At 37.1% G+C, this 20,616-nt stretch overlaps 1 protein-coding gene across 4 annotated transcripts in view; it reads left to right on the top strand.

Moving 5' to 3' along the window:
• EXOC6B (exocyst complex component 6B) overlaps nt 1-20,616 on the top strand; it is a 730,532-nt gene that overhangs the window by 517,206 nt on the left and 192,710 nt on the right. For all 4 annotated transcript variants that reach the window (XM_086327590.1, XM_086327589.1, XM_086327591.1 and 1 more), the window contains one exon: nt 19,469-19,610. In XM_086327590.1, the coding sequence (XP_086183716.1) occupies nt 19,469-19,610 (142 nt within the window). The remainder of the gene's footprint in view (nt 1-19,468; nt 19,611-20,616) is intronic.

Here is a 20,616-nt window from a genome sequence, read left to right as displayed (position 1 = left end):
TTGTGTGACAATTTTTGGTTTCGAAGAAAAAAATCATATGACTCTATAAAAGGCATAAGTGATTAGTAAAATATTATGTACTTATAAAATACTTATATTTTAAGCAAGTATACCCATTGTCTTTTTCAACTGTTTTTCATGTTCAGGATCATAGAAATAAAAATTAATCATAATTATAAGACATTTGCCAAATAATTAATATAAGACAGGTACTGCAGTAAATACTACATAGGAATTATTTTTATTTAACCATTATAACAATCATATTGTTCAGGTGATGAAACTGAGAAACAGATTAAATAAAGTTAATGCTCTAGGACATTGTATTTAATTTGTATGTTGATTTTCATTAAAACACATATCTTTACTTTCTCCATTTACCTTTATATAGATTTCTTTGTTTTGCTCTGACAATGTTTTGATCTACGGCAGTAGAACATACAAGCTAAGATTTTGGCCTTTGGTGGTTTTGTTGTTTGATAATATGCATGTACTGATTATTGGCTATACTCTTTATCCCTTATTGTAAATTTGAGTTCAAAAGAAACATATATGTGTGCATTTACTTTATAAAGCAAAAATGATGGCTAAGATGATAAAGGAAATCAGGACTAGGGCATATAAAAATATTGACCAGATTGACATTCTTTGTTTTCTATACTATTCTATAATTTGACTACTATAGTTTTTTTCTGGTTGATATAGATTCGTAAATGATTTTGGGGGGATTCTAGTTGTGATGACATAGCGAGTATCAGACTTATCCTCTAGCCATCAACAATTATAAAAACTGGACAAAATATAAATCAGAATATTGTCAAAAGAGTGAATCAGTGTTTGGGATTCCATAAGAATTGGTTATTGAGAAACAGAATACTAAAGAAGAAGGAGACATAGAAGAGGGGCCCCCTCAGTGTCTGTATAAAATTCTTCTTCAGTCTTTGGCCAGTTTCTAAGCTGAACATGAATACAGCATACTGTGGACTTAAGAAGACATCAGTTGCTAAGATATTGATAGCTGAACAAATATTCTAGAAGTTACGTAGTGGAAACATTGCAGATTGAACCCACAGAGTGACTTGATGAACATAAGATTCAATTAAGGTCAGTTCAGTCATGTCCAATTCTTTGTGACCCCATGGGCTGCAAAACACCAGGCTTCCCTGTCCATCCCCCACTCCCAGAGCCTGCTCAAACTCATGTCCATCGAGGCAGTGATGCCATCCAACTATCTCACCCTCTGTGGTCCCCTTCTCTTCCTGCCTTCAATGTTTTCCAGTGTCAGGGTCTTTTCCAGTGAGTCAGTTCTTTGCATTAGGTGGCCCTAGTATTGGAATTTCAGCTTCAACATCAGTCCTTCCAATGAATATTCAGGACTGATTTCCTTTAGGATGGACTGGTTGGAGCTCCTTGTAGTCCAAGGGAATCTCAAGAGTCTTCTCAAACACCACAGTTCAAAGGCATCAATTCTTCTGCACTCAGCTTTCTAATAGTCTAACTCTCACATCCATACATGACTAGTGGAAAAACCATACCTTTGACCAGACTGACCTTTGTCAGTAAAATAATGTCTCTGCTTTTTAATATGCTGTCTAGGTTATTCATAGCTTTTTTTCCAAGGAGCAAGCCTCTTTTAATTTCATGGCTGCAATCACCTTCTGCAGTGATTCTGGAGCCCAAGAAAATAATTCTGTCACTATTTCCATTGTTTCCCCACCTATTTGCCATGAAGTGATGGGGCCAAATGCCATGATCTTGGTTTTTTGAGTGATTGAGTTTTAAGCCAACTTTTTCACTCTTTTACTTTCATCAAGAGGCTCTGTAGTTCTTCTTTGCTTTCTGCCATAAGGATGGTGTCATCTGCATATCTGAGGTTATTGATATTTCTCCCGGCAATCTTGATTCCAGCTTGTGCTTCATCCAGCCCAGCATTTCTTATCATGTACTCTTCATATAAGTTAAATAAGCAGGGTGACAGTATACAGCCTTGACCTACTCCTTTCCCAATTTGGGACCAGTCTGTTGTTCCATGTCCAGTTTTAACTGTTGCTTCTTGACCTGAATACAGATTTCTCAGGAGGCATGTCAGGTGGTCTGGTATTCCCAGCTCTTGAAGAATTTCCCACATTTTGTGGTGATCCACACAGTCAAAAGTGTTGGCATAGTCAATAAAGCAGAAGTAGATGTTTTTCTGGAACTCTCTTGCTTTTTCAATGATCCAGTGGGTGTTGGCAATTTGATCTCTGGTTCCTTTGCCCTTTCTAAATCCAGTTTGAACATCTGAAAGTTCTCAGTTCACATACTGTTGAAGCCTGGCTTGGAGAATTTTGAGCATTACTTTGCTAGCATTGGAGAAGGCAGTGGCAACCCACTCCAGTACTCTTGCCTGGAAAATCCCATGGACACAGGAGCCTGGTAGGCTTTAGTCCATGAGGTCGCTAAGAATTGGGCACCACTGAGCAACTTCACTTCACTTTCACTTTCACTTTGCTAGCATGTGAGATGAGTGCAATTGTGCACTAGTTTGACCACTCTTTGACATTGCCTTTCTTTGGGATTGGAATGAAATCTGACTTTTTCCAGTCCTGTGAAGTTTAAATATCTGTAAAGTCGTTTGAAGGGATTACGGACAAGGTCCTAAGTATAAGGGAAAAATCACTGTAATTTTTAAAACAAGCCTGACTATATCAAGATGATCCACTAACAATTTAACTGCCTGCCTAAACAAAACTTAAAATTCTATTTAGGAAGGTAAGATAATCTAGAGCCTCTATAGCATCTTATTTGCCATATGAAACAAAATTTCTTAACAGGATAATAAGCAGAAAAAACTGAACCTTAATCAAAACTTGAAACAGTCAATAGAGGCAGAGTATTAGATAATCCAGATATTTATGCTAGGAAACAATGATTTCAAAGTAACTATGATTAATATGTTAAAGAGGAACGAATGGACAAAATACCAAAGCAAAGAAAAAAAGATTATACATTCTTTGTACAGATATTAAAAAGCAAGTGTGTATTCTAGTATGCTGTGCCATGCTCAGTCACTTCAGTCATATGCAGCTCTTTGCGACCCCAGGGTCGCAACCTGGACTGTAACCTGCCAGGGTATTCTGAGGCAAGAATACTAGAGTGGGTCACCCATGCCCTTCTCCAGGGGACCTTCCTGACACAGGGATCGAACCCCTATCTCCTGAATTACAGGTAGATTCTTTACCAATGAGCCCCTTGGGAAGCCTGTATTCTAATATATAGCAAAATACAAAATCTGTAATGAAGAACTCATTAGGTGAAGTTTTTAAAATGTATTACATGGGATTTAACAACAGACTCAACAAAGTCGAAGTCAAGATTTGTAAACTCAGAGATCTAATATTAATATTTTTTTAAAAAAGTAAACTTAAACACATATATAAAAAAATAAATTTTTAAATTTTAAAACTGGTAAGGAGCATAAAAGAGAGATGCAACATAATTGAAAGGTATAATCTATATGTCTTTGGAGTGTCAGAAGGAGAGGAGAATGAAAATGGTACAGAAGCATTACTTAAATAATGCTTGAGCATTTTCTGTATCTGAAGAATTGTATCAATCCACAGATTTTTGGAAGATCAATAGGTATTGGAACCCCCTGAGGCTTTGGCTAAATATTAACTGTTCATGCATAGGGTGAAAAAAATCCATGAGGTTAGGCAAAAAACAACTTCTGGGGCACAGAAGCTGAGCACAATTGCCAGAATTCACATAAGGAAGGGAAATGGTCAAGTTCCTACTTGTAAGATGGAAAAGTAGAACTTCCAGAAGAGTAGAGACTCTAAAGTTTAACCACAGCTTGTCTTAAGCATTGAAAACCTGAGACCTCATCTCACCATTAGGACCAGAGCAATGTTTGGCAGGGGCTTCCCAGGTGACTCAGTGGTAAAGAATCTACCTGCCAGTGCAGGAGACACAGAAGACACAGGTTCCATCCCTGGGTTGGAAAGATCCCCCGGAGAAGGGAATGGCAACCCACTCCAGTATTCTTGCATGGAAAATCCATGGACAGAAGAGCCTGGCGGGGCTACAGTTCAGCGGGTCACAAAGAGAAGACAGGACTGAGCACACACGCACAACAAGGTAACTGGAGAAAAGATGATTTCTAATCCCTACATAAGTTTGTATGCCAACAAACCTCCAAATTTCAAAGTGAAAGAAAAAAAATGGAGCTGTTTGTTTCAACAAAAGTCAACGCTCTTTAAAGAAATTCATAAAGAAGAGAGACTGTAAAAGGTTAAAGATGCATATTATAAACCCTGAAGTAACACTGCATATATAAAACAAGGAGCAGTAGCTAATAAGCCAAAAATAGAGTTAAATAGATTCATAAAAATATTCAGATAATTCAAAAGAAGCCATAAAAATTGGAAAATAAGAGATTGGATGAAAAAAAAAGCTAAGATCTAAGTAATCAAATTAAATCCAACCAATTCTGTTATTTATATTGTACCAATACTCTGAATAAATGGCAGAGAATAATTATTTTGGATAACTAGAGTTATTCAACTGTATTATAAAAACACAGATAGGTTAAAAGTAACAGGAAAGAATAAAGTTACACCATGTAAACACTAATCATAATAAAGTCGAGTTTCCATATTAATATCAGGTAAAGTAATCTCAGAAGAAGGAGCATTCTAGGGATAAAGACTGATATTTTATATTGATAAAATGACCAATTTGTTAAGGATATATTGCAGTCTTAACCATGGCTACATTCAGCAATGTGTGAACAAAATTTTAAATTCATGAACCAAAAAGAAACTGAGGACTGCAAACATAAACAAATACAGAATTGCAACTAGTTAACACTCCTTCAGTTCAGTTCAGTGGCTCAGTCGTGTCCGACTCTTTGGGACCCCATGAATCGCAGCACGCCAGGCCTCCCTATCCATCATCAACTCCTGGAGTTCACTCAGACTCAGGTCCATCAAGTCAGTGATGCCATCCAGCCATCTCATCCTCTGTCATCCCCTTCTCCTCCTGCCCCCAATCCCTCCCATCATCAGGGTCTTTTCCAATGAGTCAACTTTTCGCATGAGGTGGCCAAAGTACTGGAGTTTCAGCTTTAGCATCATTCCTTCCAAAGAAATCCCAGGGCTGATCTCCTTCAGAATGGACTGGTTGGATCTCCTTGCAGTCCAAGGGACTCTCAAGAGTCTTCTCCAGCACCACAGTTCAAAAGCATCAATTCTTCACCACTCAGCTTTCTTCACAGTCCAACTCTGACATCCATACATGACCACTGGAAAAACCATAGCCTTGACTAGACGGACCTTTGTTGGCAAAGTAATGTCTCTGCTTTTGAATATGCTATCTAGGTTGGTCATAACTTTCCTTCCAAGGAGTAAGCATCTTTTAATTTCATGGCTGCAGTCACCATCTGCAGTGATTTTGGAGCCCAAAAAAATAAAGTCTGAGACTGTTTCCTCATTTCCCCATCTATTTGCCATGAAGTAGTGGGACCGGATGCAATGATCTTCGTTTTCTGAATGTTGAGCTTTAAGCCAACTTTCTCACTCTCCTCTTCCACTTTCATCAAGAGGCTTTTGAGTTCCTCTTCACTTTCTGCCATAAGGGTGGTGTCATCTGCATATCTGAGGTTATTGATATTTCTCCCGGCAATCTTAATTCCAGCTTGTGCTTCTTCCAGTCCAGCGTTTCTCATGATGTACTCTGCATGTAAGTTAAATAAGCAGGGTGACAATATACAGCCTTGACGTACTCCTTTTCCTAGTTGGAACCAGTCTGCTGTTCCATGTCCAGTTCTAACTGTTGCTTCCTGACCTGCATATAGGTTTCTCAAGAGGCAGGTCAAGTGGTCTGGTATTCCCATCTCTTTCAGAATTTTCCACAGTTTATTGTGATCCACACAGTCAAAGGCTTTGGCATAGTCAATAAAGAAGAAATAGATGTTTTTCTGGAACTCTCTTGCTTTTTCGATGATCCAGCAGATGTTGGCAATTTGGTCTCTGGTTCTTCTGCATTTTCTACACATGGACATCACCAGATGGTCAACACCAAAATCAGATTGATTATATTCTTTGCAGCAAAGATGGGGAAGCTCTATACCGTCAACAAAAAACAAGACCAGGAGCTGACTGTGGTTCAGATCATGAACTCCTTATTGCCAAATTCAGACTTAAATTGAAGAAAGTAGGGAAAACCACTAGACCATTCAGGTATGACCTAAATCAAATCCCTTATGATTATACTGTGGAAGTAAGAAATAGATTTAAGGGACTAGATCTGATAGAGTGCCTGATGAACTATGGAATGAGGTTTGTGACATTGTACAGGAGACAGGAATCAAGAAAAAGAAATCCCCAAGAAAAATAAATGCAAAAAAGCAAAATGGCTGTCTGAGGAGGCCTTACAAATAGCTGTGAAAAGAAGAGAAGCGAAAAGCAAAGGAGAAAAGGAAAGATATAAGCATCTGAATGCAGAGTTCCAAAGAATAGCAAGAAGAGATAAGAAAGCCTTCCTCAGTGATCAATGCAAAGAAATAGAGGAAAACAACAGAATGGGAAAGACAAGATCTCTTCAAGAAAATTAGAGATACCAAGGGAACATTTCATGCAAAATGGGCTCGATAAAGGACAGAAATGGTATGGACCTAACAGAAGCAGAAGATATTAAGAAGAGGTGGCAAGAATACACAGAAGAACTGTACAAAAAAGATCTTGACGACCAAGATAATCACGATGTTGTGATTACTCACCTAGAGCCAGACACCCTGGAATGTGAAGTTAAGTTGGCCTTAGAAAGCATCACTACGAACAAAGCTAGTGGAGGTGATGGAATTCCAGTGGAGCTATTTCAAATCCTGAAAGATGATGCTGTGAAAGTGCTGCACTCAGTATGCCAGCAAATGTGGAAATCTCAGCAGTGGCCAAAAGGCCTGGAAAAGGTCAGTTTCATTCCAGTCCTAAAGAAAGACAATGCCAGAGAATACTCAAACTACTGCACAATTGCACTTATCTCACATGCTAGTAAAGTAATGGTCAAAATTCTCCAAGCCAGGCTTCAGCAATACGTGAACCGTGAACACTCCTTCAGTAATTGATAACACAAGTAAAGAGAATATCAGTAAGAATATTGAAGACCTGAACAGCAGTATCAAATAATTTGACTTAATTGGCATTTATAGTTCCAGTAAACAAAGCATTCAGTAAGCAAGAGCATATTCTGGACCATAAAACAAGTCTCAATAAATTCAAAAGGAGTAAAATCATATGACTATTTTGCCATCTGCAACAGAAATAAATTGGAAATCAGTAACAGACACATTTATATAGCTATAGTGCATCATCTTTTTTTTTAATATAAAGGCTGGACTTGATTTTTTATTATTATATTAAATTTTGTGTGTGTTTATGTGAGTTACTGTTCTATAGTTTTCTGTTCTTGTTTTGTCTTTCCATTTATTTTTATGAGTGATGTTGATTTCATAAATTTATAAATATTTCCCCCATCTATTTTGTGAAAGATTTTGTTTAGAATTGGTTTAATTTCTTCAACAGAAAGATTTTTAAATACAAATTAAATTTCTTTATTAGAAATAAGCTCATTCAGTGTGTGTGTATGTGTGTGTCTGTCTGTGTGTGCATGTGATCATCTCAATAGATGCAGAGGAAGCATTTAATTGAATACACTTTCATGAAAAAGAGACTTTTGGTAGACTAATCTAGTCTTTTCTAATCTGAAAAAGGGTATCTATGAAAAACTTACTGCTAATATTTTAGTTAATGGCAAAAGACTGAAAAAGGCAAGATTGGAACAAGGCAGGTTATGTTTGCTTTTACCATTTCAATAGAGTATCCTGTTGGAACTAGTAAGTGCAATATGGCAAGTAAAAGAAATAAAAAGCATATTACTTAAAACAGGGAAAAATTAAGCTTTTTTTCTTTTTTTAAAAGATCACACTATCTTTTTATTCTTACAATATATTTGTTGAAAAAATAAGGAAACCACAAGAGAAAGACTCACAAATTGGACTACATAAAAAATTAAAATTTCTGCATTACCAAATACACAGTACACAAAGTGAAAAAAATCAAGTCACAAAATCAAAGATTTGCAGCGTGTAAAACCACCACCACCACCACCAACAAAAATGCCCACTGTTGTCTATATAGAAAATCCTAAGAGATCTACAAAAAAGGATATTAGAACTAATAGTTTAGCAAGATCATAGAGTACAAAGTCACTATGCAAAACAATTCTATTTCTAGGTACTAATAATGAAATAATTAGAATCTGACACTAAAAATCAATATAATTAAATAGCATCAAAAAACTGAAAGTACTTTGTAATAGGCAAAATATGTACAAAATTTATACACTCAAAACTGCAAAACGTTATTAGCAAAATTAAAAATCTAACTAAGTGGAAGCATATACTATGTTTATGGATGCAATATTGTTAAAATGTCAGTCCTCCCATTACTAATCTGTGGCAGTTCTTCTCCAGACTTCTGAGTGAGAATTAAGCCTTAATGCTCTAAGCCATCCATTATATGTAATAAATTAATATTTCTTGCATTCATGTAAAATCATACTAGCTATACCAATCTAGAGGAAATTGAGTATACATGTTAACAAGCTGATTTCAAGATTTATATGAAAATTAAAAGGACCTAAAATAAAGACTATCATGAAAAAGAAGAATAATGTTTGCAGAACTTTATGCTGCCTGATTTCTATATCTACTCTAAAGTTTGGGCTGTTAAAGACAGTGAAGTATTGGCATAAAGATAGACAAAAAGATCAATGGACCTGAATAGGGAGTCTCAAAATAGACCCACATGTAGTGGTCACTTGATTTTCAACAAAGGTGCCTATGCAGTGGGAGAAAGATGAGTCTTCTCAATAGATGTGTTCAAGCAATCCAGTATTTGAATTGACAAGAAAATTAGTACTGACATCTATCCCACACTATTAATTAAGATGGATTATACAGCTAAATGTGAAAGCTATATAGTAAATTGTCTAAAAAATGAGAATATCTTCAAGACTTTGACTTAAGCAAAGATTTCTTAGACAAGTCATAAAGGGTATTAGCCATAAAAAGAAAAGTTAATACTTTATCAAAATCTTACATTTCTGATCATCAAAAAAAAACCACCATTAAGAAAGCAAAAAGGCAAGCCAAAGAACATGTGAGAATATTTTCAGTACTTGTATCAAATCAGTCATCCAGAAAATACAAAGACCTTGTACAAATCTCTAAGGAAATGTTAGATCACACTTTCACCCACCCTCAGTGTGGACAATCAACTTAACTGGTACTTTACAAAGGAGGATATACATTTGCGCAACAGGCCCACAAAAATATGCTTTAATAGATTTACTCACAAGGGACTGTAGATTGAAACTGCAATAAGATGCCACTATATGCTGGTAAAATAGGAATTAAAAAGACTTATAAGACCAAGTGTCAAAGAAGATACAGAACAACTCTCAGTACATAGCTGGTAGGAGAATGAAATAATACAATCACTCTGAAGAACTTTGACAGTTTCTAATAAAATTAAGCATACTACTAACAAACTCGGAGAAAGCAATGGCACCCCACTCCAGTACTCTTGCCTGGAAAATCCCATGGACGGAGGAGCCTGGTGGGCTGCCGTCCATGGGGTCGCGAAGAGTCGGACACGACTGAGCGACTTCACTTTCACTTTTCACTTTCATGCATTGGAGAAGGAAATGACAGCCTACTCCAGTGTTCTTGCCTGGAGAATCCCAGGGACTGGGGAGCCTGGCGGGCTGCCGTCTATGGGGTCACACAGAGTCAGACATGACTGAAGTGACTTGGCAACTAACAAACTATGATCCAGCAGTTTCACTCCTAGGTATTTTTCCAAGGAAAACAAATAGTTCCATTTGAAAGACTATTCACAGGGCTTCCCTGATGGTCCAGTGGTTAAGAATCCACCTGCCAATGCAGGGGGCACAAGTTCGATCCCTACTCGGGGAAGATCCCACATGCCACGGAGCAACTAATTCTGTGTGCCACAAGAACTGAACCGGTGCTCTAAAGCCCACAAGCCACAACTACTGAGCCCTCATTTCACAACTGCTGAAGCCTGTGCACCCTAGAGCCTGTGCTCCGCAATAAGAGAAGCCGCTGCAATGAGAAGCCCGAGCACTGCAACAAAGAGTAGCCCCCACAGCTAGAGAAAGTGCATGCATAGCCATGAAGACCAAGTAAGGCCAAGTATAAATAAGTAAATAAATCTTTAAAAAAAAAGAACACTCCTTGACATAAATCATAGCAATATTTTAAAAGACAATTCATAATAGTGCCTACCTAGAAATAAACCAAATTGGTATCAATAAGAAAAATGAATAAACAAATTGTGATTTATTCATACCTGTAAGGTTTTTCTTTTTTTTTTTTTAATGAATGAAGTTCAAGAAACAGGCAAAACATATCTATGGGCTTTAGAAAAGTTACGTCATGGTGCCAGTGGATCTACTGATTTGAAAGGGGGATGAAGAACTTTCACGTTTTGTGGAAATATTTCACATCTTGATCTGAATGTCAGTTTTAGAGGGTTTTACATATAAAAGTCATAAATGGAAACAGTGACAGACTTTATTTCCTTGGGCTCCCAAATCACTTCAGAAGGTGACTGCAGCCATGAAATTAAAAAGATGCTTGCTCCTTGGAAGGAAAGCTATGACAAACCTAGACGGCATATTCAAAAGCAGAGACATTACTTTGCTGACAAAGTTCCGTATAGTCAGAACTATCATTTTTCCAGTAGTCATGTATGGATGTAAGAATTGTACCATAAAGAAGACTAAGCATCGAAGAATTGATGCTTTGAACTGTGGTGTTGGAGAACACTCTTGAGAGTCCCTTGGACTGGAAAGAGGTCAAATCAGTCAATCCTAAAGGAAATCAAATTGCCAACATCCTCTGGACCATTGAAAAAGCAAGAAAGTTCCAGGAAAATACCTATTTCTGCTTTATTGACCATGCCAAACCCTTTGACTGTGTGGATCTCAATAAACTGTGGAAAATTCTGAAAGAGATGGGAATACCAGACCACCTGACCTGCCTCTTGAGAAACATGTGCAGGTCAGGAAGCAACAGTTAAAACTGGACATGGAACAACAGACTGGTTCCAAATAGGAAAAGGAGTACGTCAAGGCTGTATATTGTCACCCTGCTTATTTAACTTATAGCAGAGTACATCATGAGAAAGGCTGGGCTAGAGGAAGCACAAGCTGGAATCAAGATTGCTGGGAGAAATATAAATAACCTCGGACGTGCAGATGACACCACCCTTATGGCAGAAAGTGAAGAGGAACTGAAAAGCCTCTTGATGAAAGTGAAAGAGGAGAGTGAAAAAGTTGGAAAAAAAAAAAAAAAGTTGGCTTGAAGCTCAACATTCAGACAACTAAGATCATGACATCCGGTCCCATCACTTCATGGCAAATAGATGGGGAAACAGTGTCCGACTTTATCTTTTTGGGCTCCAAAATCACTGCAGATGGTGACTGCAGCCATGAAATTAAAAGACACTTACTCCTTGGAAGGAAAGTTATGAACCTAGACAGCATATTAAAAAGCAGAGACATTACTTTGTCAACAAAGGTCCGTCTAGTCAAGGCTATGGTTTTTCCAGTAGTCATGTATGGATGTGAGAGTTGGATTATAAAGAAAGCTGAGCACCAAAGAATTGATGCTTTTGAACTGTGGTGTTGGAGAAGACTCTTGAGAGTCCCTTGAACTGCAAGGAGATCCAACCAGTCCATCCTAAAGGAGATCAGGCCTGGGTGTTCATTGGAAGGACTGATGTTGAAGCTGAAACTCCAATACTTTGGTCACCTCATGTGAAGAGCTGACTCATTTGAAAAGACCCTGATACTGGGAAAGATCGAGGGCAGGAGGAGAAGGGGATGACAGAGGGTGAGATGGTTGGATGGCATCACTGACTCAATGGACATGAGTTTGGGTAGATTCTGGGAGTTGGTGACGGACAGGGAGGCCTGGCGTGCTGTGGTTTATGGGGTCACAAAGAGCTGGACACGACTTAGTGGCTGAACTGAAAGGAAATCAATCTTGAATATTTATTGGAAAGAATGATGGTGAAGCTGAAGCTCCAATACTTTGGCCACCTGATGCAAAGAACTGACTCATTGGGAAAGACCCTGATGCTGGGAAAGATTGAAGGTAGGAAGAGAAGGGGATGACAGAGGCTGAGATGGTTGGATGGCATCACCAACTCGTTGGGCATGAGTTTGCACAAGCTCCGGGAGTTGGGGATGGACAGGGAAGCTTGGTGTGCTGCAGTCAATGGGGTTGCAAAGAGTCAGACACAACTGAGTGACTGAGTAACAAAGGTCATCAAGCTGTATATTCTTAAGATCTCCATATGTACAGTTTGTGATCATACCTCAATAAAACCATGGGTAGCGAAAAGTATTTTTAAACAGTTTCTTGTGTTTCTTGAAAAATGACTGAGAATAAGAGTGAAACAGGTGGGTGAGTCTGAGAACCAGGTTTATGGCATCTATTACATCCCTCCTCTGACACCTCCTTCCATCTACATCCTAGTTTTCTTTTGACTCTGCTTTTTCATTTGAACTTATTAATTTTTTCATGAGAAATTGATTAGGGATTATTTCCCCTTATTTACTTTGTGTTGTGTTTTTCTTATTTTTGATTTACTAGAGGTTCACCATCTCATTGTAGACTCTACTAATGTCATCAAATAACACCACATACCTTGCCTAGGATATTTTAACTATCACCCTTGGGCTTAATTTTCTGTAGTTATTAGGGAATATTTGTTTATCTAAAATAGGGCTTTGTGAATCTTTTGATGAGTGGATATTTATATAGATTCTCTAATTGAATTTGAGATTACTCTTTAAACAGGATTATAATCCTTCCTATGACATGGATACAGTTGTAGGAAAAACTGCTTGGACAGGCTATATGATTTTTAAGATGGTTTAGATATAAAGACTTTGCCATGGGGTTTCTGCAGCACATAGGAAACAAAGTTCAAAACATGGGTCACAGACAACAGGAACGTATGGGGTGATCCAGAACTCTGCTCTCTGAACGTGGCTTCTAGAATATCCATTCTAAGTAAATGGGAAGTGTAGTGCTCTGGGAATGAAGCGGCTGTACCCGTGTCTATGGGATACTGAGGAAAAAGAACAAGACAGCATGCTTGTTCAGTGAAGAAAGGACAGCCGGAAGAAACTGTGTACAGTCGTGGCCAGGGCAGAAGGTTAAGGAATTAGAGGCATGGGTACACAGAAAGAATGAGCAGTGTATAGGGTGGATTTACTTCTCTCTGAGTAGTTCTTACTTGCCTTGCTAGAACAGTTTCTGTGTCTGAACTTTTCTCTTTCACAGTGAAATAACTCTTTAAATAACTAGAGAGAGATAAAATTTGACACATTATACCGTAAGCAATGGAGTGTTACTCAGAGAGCAGAGAAGAAAGTTGGTGTGAAAAGACAGCTCTTTCACAGAATAGTTCCTCGCCTTCTTTCCTTACTTTGAAACTTAAGATTATCCACAGAGAGAAATTTGGCTTTTACCACTTAAAGTCATATAGTTAAGATTCTTGATGATCTGGAAGTCAGATCTGATCCCAGTAGGTTGACAGAGAGCTGTGGTTGGGATTCGTTCTAAACATCTGTGAATCCAGTGTTCTGTGGATGCTTACTTAGATGGAGAAGGGAGAAAAAAGAAGTTTTCTTCTTGTCCTCTTCATTCCCTTACCCACAGTCTCAAAACTACAGAAAGACAATATAATAAGTATCACAAGGACTTTTACTGGCAGGCAGAATCAAATGATAAGAGCCTTTGGAGTTTGACAAGGCTGAATTCACATCTTTGGTCCACAACTCATAAGGTATTTTCATATGGCTTAAATTCTCTACCCTTATCTATAAAGAGAGGGTTAAATACCTCATGGGGTTCTTGTGAGAATTATATGAGAAACTATTTTCAAAACACTTGGCACATAGTCAGTGCTCAATATATGGAAGCAGCTGCTCTGGTGATGGTGGTAGGGTTTGTGGTGATACTGTGGGTGATGATGCTTTCTCTAAACTGTTCACCTCTACTCGTTTTTACTACTATGACATAGCACTAAGTATTGTATAATTGAAGTACGTAGTAATTGAAAGTTATGAATACTAAGCTTTCTGTATTTATTTGAAATCTGTGAGATTCCTATGTATCTTTTTTAGTTGTGTTTAGTTATATCTATGTATGAAACAATGGATGGCATCTCCCTTTTTGTAGAAGAGAATGAGATAGCCCCAAAGCATAAAGTTGGATGGCAGTGTGTACCTACTTTGCAGTCTAGAACTGTTGCTTCATTTAGATACACCAAAGTTTTAAATGCCATAGTGTCTTTCCTTGCAAATCACATAAATTTCAAGGAAATGTAGATGCATGAAATGACACTGCAGTAAATCATTTAGTGCAAAGTTTTATGTTACAAGGGAGACTGTAAATAGAGAATAGGAGGTAGATGGAATAATTCAAATTAGATGATGTGAATCTGCATGTATTTTTGAAGGAAGTGGGTTGATTTGGTTACTAAAGAGCTCCATGGTGAAAACCAAAAATGTATTATCACAGATCTTGACTTATGCCCAGTGAGGGTCCTCACTATGGTACTAAGCCTGACTTTGAATTTACAATATGAATTTTCACCAATGTACTCTTCTTGGTTTCCCAAAACTTTTTTTTAAAAAAGGTATTTTAAATGAATTGATAAGTAGTATGAACTATTTAAGTCCTTTGGTAATTGACTTTTAGTTCATTTAGTTGATATTTATTGACTCTCTTGGAATACGGAAATATTGTAGCTGCATCAAGAGGCAGTATGATGTTGCCTCTAGAACTTTTTATAAGACTGCATGACTCAAATCTCCCTGCATCCCAGGTTCCTCATATATTCAAAATATGATGATAACACTTAGGTCATTTTTCATCTTCTCTGACATTCTATTTCTATTCATGTGTAGTCTCTGTACACTAAGACTATCATAGCCTCATAAGATATAACCTAGTTGTGATTATCTAGGTTGTGATTTGAAAGTGTTCCTGGGGGCATCCAAAGGCAGTTTTGGTCAGATTAAGTTTTTTTATGTTCCAGATTCTTATCCTGGTCCTAGAGTTTGGCGGTTCATCCCTAGAAAGAATCTACTTCATAAACAGATTACTTAATAAAGAGGGTGAAAGCACCAATTTTTATTGCTTAATGCTTTGATTATTATTGCCTGAGTTACTGTTTATCCTTTCTTAGAAAACCTATGGATGCTGTGGTAACCAGAAGTAAAAAGGGAAATGGGAGAATGAATAGCAGACTGTGAATTAGCAAAGCTCCAAAATGCTTTCTAGAATTAGAAAAAATGTTTAACAATGAAAATATACATTTCTGCAATTATCACTATGTTTGGAAATAAAGAATTAGCTTGAGTGGGAGGAAATGGGGTGGAAAGTGATTGGAGGACAGTTAAGTAATTCAGTATGTTAAGGTAGTATATAGCATATGGTCAAGTACAAGTGCCTTTGGTTCTATTGATATCAGCTGATAGATTTGTTTCATGTTAATGCTAAAGTTGATAAGCTGTTTAATATTTTGAGATAAATAATGATCGAACCCAGGTCTCTCACAATGTAGACAGACGCCTTACTGTCTGAGCCACCAGGAAGTCCAAGAATCAACTAACTTGTCCTAAATTGCACTTCTAAAAAGTGATGGAGACAAAAATTCAAACCTTGGTCTTTCTGATTGTGAGCTATCTTATTTTAATTTTATTAGGTCGATTTTGCTTCTCCTTGGCAATCTGTTTTGACTGCTCGAAACAAGCTTTTCAAATGTTATCTTCTCAGACTCCAGCTTAATTGGACTTTTAGCTGTTTAATTTTTACAACATCTCCTTGTTCAGTTTGTTAGGACCTTTAAATATCAATCTTGGCCTAGATAATTATTTTGGACTTCAAGTTAAAAAGCATGCCCCAGCAGATACGCAGAATTTGAAGAGTTGGCTCCTGAGCTACTACTGTCCTACCTGTTTGGACCTAGTTTTTATGTCTTGGATAACCTGTCAACCCTGTTATTATCTGAACCTGTTTCTGCCCAACTGTTCCAGTAGAAGACAATGTAAGATTTACTGTTGCTTTTTAGGTAATGATTTACTGGAAAGATACAGATTTAGGATTGGGTAGAAGTAACAAATAGCTGTATTAGTTTGTCTAAATTTCTTAACCTCACAGAGAAGTGAGGTTTATTCATCTACAAGAAAGAATAATGCCAACTTCTTGGGGTGATTGGGAGAATTAAGTGAAATAACATAAGATGCCAGCTGCCTAAGACAGAGTGTCTTTCCCTTTTCTCTGCCTTTTGATTTGCAGTGTTATCTCTGGACTTACAGTTTAGTCTTTCCTAATTGCTTCACTGCACTCCCACTCTCATTGTTGAAAAGCCATAGAGCTTCTCACAGCTTTGATCTGCCACCTCTGAGTGTTCACATGGGACATAGCCTAACAACTGTGTTGAATTATATGGCTTCTTGGTGGCACCTGTTCTAGGTTTCCAGCATGCCATTTAATGTGGATTTCTTTTTGTGACTTTTCTCTTTAGGCTACTTTATGCTTCCATTGCCTCATTCTGACTTGGTCTCTATTCCCTAACTTAAGTATTTCCATTTGTTGTCTAAATCACCTACAGAGTATGGGTCTTCAGAACATACAAACAGAACCATCTAGAGGAGGAACATTTTTAGAATGTGTAATTTCACTGTTTATTAGTAATTTTTTATTCTATAAAATAGTTTTAAATCAAATAAAATTTAGAAAGTTTCTTTCTTTCTTTCTTTTTTTTTTTTTTTTTACTTTCTCAAAGGTAGAAGCCAGACATACAAATCATAAAATATGTCTTATTTAATTGTGGAAAAAATGTTACAGTACTCATGCTGGTGATTATGCAACTAAGTGACACTCAGAAATATCTAGGAACATTGTAAATCAGAACATAAGGTAGGCAGAGCTATTTATAGTTAGGTATTTGGAAATCTGGCTTCTACCCATGTTCCTCTTCATATATACACATGTACATTATGAATCATTCTCATTCTAGTAGATTCAAGAAATAACCTTAAAGGAATTATCTGAAGTATATAAAAAGGCATGCAAAATTTAAAACTTCATTCTGGTATTGTTTGTTCTATTTGTTCAATTTAAAGCCTGCTACTTTTGTAAAAGGGCTTCCCTGGTGGCTCAGTGGTAAAGAATCTGCCTGCCAATAGAAAGGGGTTCAGTCTCTGGGTCGGGAAGATCCCCTGGAGAAGGAAATGGCAACCCACTCCAGTATTCTTGCCTGGGAAATCCCACGGACAGAGAAGTCTGGAGGGCTGTAGTCCATGAGGTTGCAAAAGAGTCAGATGTAATTTAGTGGCTAGACAACAGCAACAACTTTTGTAGAAGGCCCTGGCCCAGAGAAACATGTGGCAAAAAAAAAAAAAAAAAATGTATATGAAAACTATAGTCAGAATCTGGTATAATAGGAAAAAAAAAAACCCATAAACCATCAACAACAGAAGAATGGACAAATGAATTATGGTATAGTCCTAAAATGGGATACTGTGGAATAATTAAAGGAATAAACTACAACCACATGTATTTCATTAAAAAAAAAAATTCACATTCATAACATTGAGAGCAAGTTGTAGAAGGATATCCTGTGTAGTAATAGAAAGTTCCAAATACATAAAATAAGATGTTGTTTTTTATTATATACTTGTCATATAGTGTTTTTATAATACAAATGGTATACTTAAAGTAAGAAATGGTCACCTCTGGGGAGAGGGAAGAAAATTATTTAAGGAGGCCATATAGGGCTGTTGGGAGAAGGCAATGGCACCCCACTACAGTACTCTTGCCTGGAAAATCCCATGGATGGAGGAGGTAGGCTGCAGTCCATGGGGTCGCTAAGAGTTGGACATGACTGAGCGACTTCAATTTCACTTTCATTCATTGGAGAAGGAAATGGCAACTCACTCCAGTGTTCTTGCCTAGAGAATCCCAGGGACGGGGCAGCCTGGTGGGCTGCTGTCTATGGGGTCACACAGAGTCGGACACGACTGAAGCGACTTAGCAGCAGCAGCAGCATAGGGCTGTTGACTATATTTCTAATGTTTAGTGGATATGTGTGCTCGTCATAAAATTATATATATTTTTCTGTATGACTGAAATACTTCATTATTTCACAAAAGAAGGATCCACTGAGTAATATGAGGAGTCAGACTTTTAAAAACTTATCAGGCTTTTCAGACCAGACGATAAATAGCAGAAATAAAATGAATATACATCTGGGGAAGAAATGGATATGTTCTCCATACTGTACAACTCAGACCTGGGACTAAAATATAATTCACTAGTGTAAAAATGAATCTTTCAAAGAAATAGCAAATTACTAATTTTGATATCAGTGTTTTAAAAATTAGCTTAGAGTATGTGCTTATAAACTTCAGTGCTTATTTTCTGAGAAAATTTACCCTTTTATTAATTTTTTCAGAAAACTCTTTTGTTTTAAACCATTCTTTTCATTTATTTTTTTATTTTTTATTTTTTAAATTTTATTTTATTTTATTTTATTTTTAATTAATTTTATTTTATTTTTAAACTTTACATAATTGTATTAGTTTTGCCAATTATCAAAATGAATCCACCACAGGTATACATGTGTTCCCCATCCTGAACCCTCCTCCCTCCTCCCTCCCCATACCATCCCTCAGGGTCGTCCCAGCACTAGCCCCAAGCATCCAGTATCGTGCATTGAACCTGGAAACTTTACAATATTGTATTAGTTTTGCCAAATATTGAAATGAATCCGCCACAGGTATACCTGTGTTCCCCATCCTGAACCCTCCTCCCTCCTCCCTCCTCATACCCTCCCTCTGGGTCGTCCCAGTGCACCAGCCTCAAGCATTTTATATGTGTTAAATCATAAAGTAGTAAACACTTTGGTTTCTAGATAAGTTAGGAAATTGTTTTCATTTGCTCTTTAAGAACTACAGTAGTTTTGAAGGGATTGCTGAAATTTATTCTCTCTGGAAACATTCCTTCTCAGTTTAATTAAGATTTTGAGTATTGTTTATCTATTGTTGATTTAGGGGAAAAAACATTTTGTGAATGAAGAGCTGGGATTTATGAATTTTAGCTGAGTATTATAGTGACATAACTAAATAGTGATGGAGCTAATATTTAAGATGTTTGCCATCAGGTGCTATTAATTTCAAAATTATTTGAAAGGAAGGGTTATCATGATGGAGAAAACCTTTAAAGAAATTCCTAATTGAAAAATAAATGATTTTAATTTTTGTTGGAATTTCATTTTAATCCATCAACCTTATGATTTGCTTTCTTGTATTTCAGGGAAAGGTGGCCCAGACAGCATGTATGTCAGCTTGCAAGCATTTAGCCACATCTTTGATGCAACTTTTGCTGGAAGCTGAAGTAAGGCAGCTCACCTTGGGAGCATTACAGCAGTTCAACCTGGATGTCAGAGAATGTGAACGTAAGACAGGAAACCATCTCTTTGTTTGTTTGTTTTACCTGCCTGCTCACTACTGCAGGAAAAAAGCTTTAGGTCTGTGGGGTTTTGCTCCTAAAGGAGTCAAAAAATACCTAAGTGACAGAAATAATTTGTAGGTCTAAAAGTAAGAGTCTGTCAGCAAGCTAATTTGAACATCCAAAAGTGCATAGGCCTACATATAGGAAAAAGACCCCTGGCCGCATGGAAGTCTAGGGGGAATACAAGGCAGACATGCATTTCATACACAGCAAAGGAAACCTGATTAGTTCATAGACTTCAAAAGAATGCAGTTCTCAACCATTTGCTTTTTATCTTGTAATTTAAAATTATTTTTTCATCTTATGTGCAAACTCTTCTTAGTCTAAAGAATAAATGGAGTATGCATTTATCAGTCAGAAATGCTTTCTATGACAGGTAGAAACAGAAAACCTTAGGCAGAGTTGTTAAATAGGTTTTGATTTTCTCAGAGACCGTGGGTTGCTGTACTAATTTAGTTGTTCAGTGATGTCATCAAGGACCCAGGCTCTTTTGTTCCCTCTCCTCTGTCACACTTAGGAATATAGAATTTTCCTCCTCATCTATATTATAGTCAGAAAGGACTCACATTCAATGGACAAAAAAGGTGCCAAGATCACCTAGTCTTTTTTATTTAAAAAATTAAAATCTTTTCAGTAAACCCCTAACAAACTTTCCTGTATGTCTCGTTGATCAAAATATAGTTGTATAATATTGAAGAAGTGAATGAGTCTTATTTTCGTGTGTAATTAGTAGATTTATCACAGTCCAGATTCTAATCTAGTTTCATAAATAAATAAATTATTCATTACATGCAAAATATATATATATAGGTGTATGATCACCTCCAGCTCTCAGGGAGGCTGGGGGATTGAGTATCTGGCAGAGTGAAAGAGGAGCATCATTCCTGACATAGTTCATTTATCATGAATCATCTACTTGGAATTAAACATGAAATCAGGCTTTGGTTAGC

The sequence above is a fragment of the Bos grunniens genome, chromosome 11 (genome assembly GCF_055505025.1).
Source record: "Bos grunniens cultivar Pamir isolate PY7600 chromosome 11, Bosgru_T2T1.0, whole genome shotgun sequence".
Lineage (NCBI taxonomy): Eukaryota > Metazoa > Chordata > Mammalia > Artiodactyla > Bovidae > Bos > Bos grunniens.
This window is presented reverse-complemented; position numbering and strand designations above follow the sequence as displayed.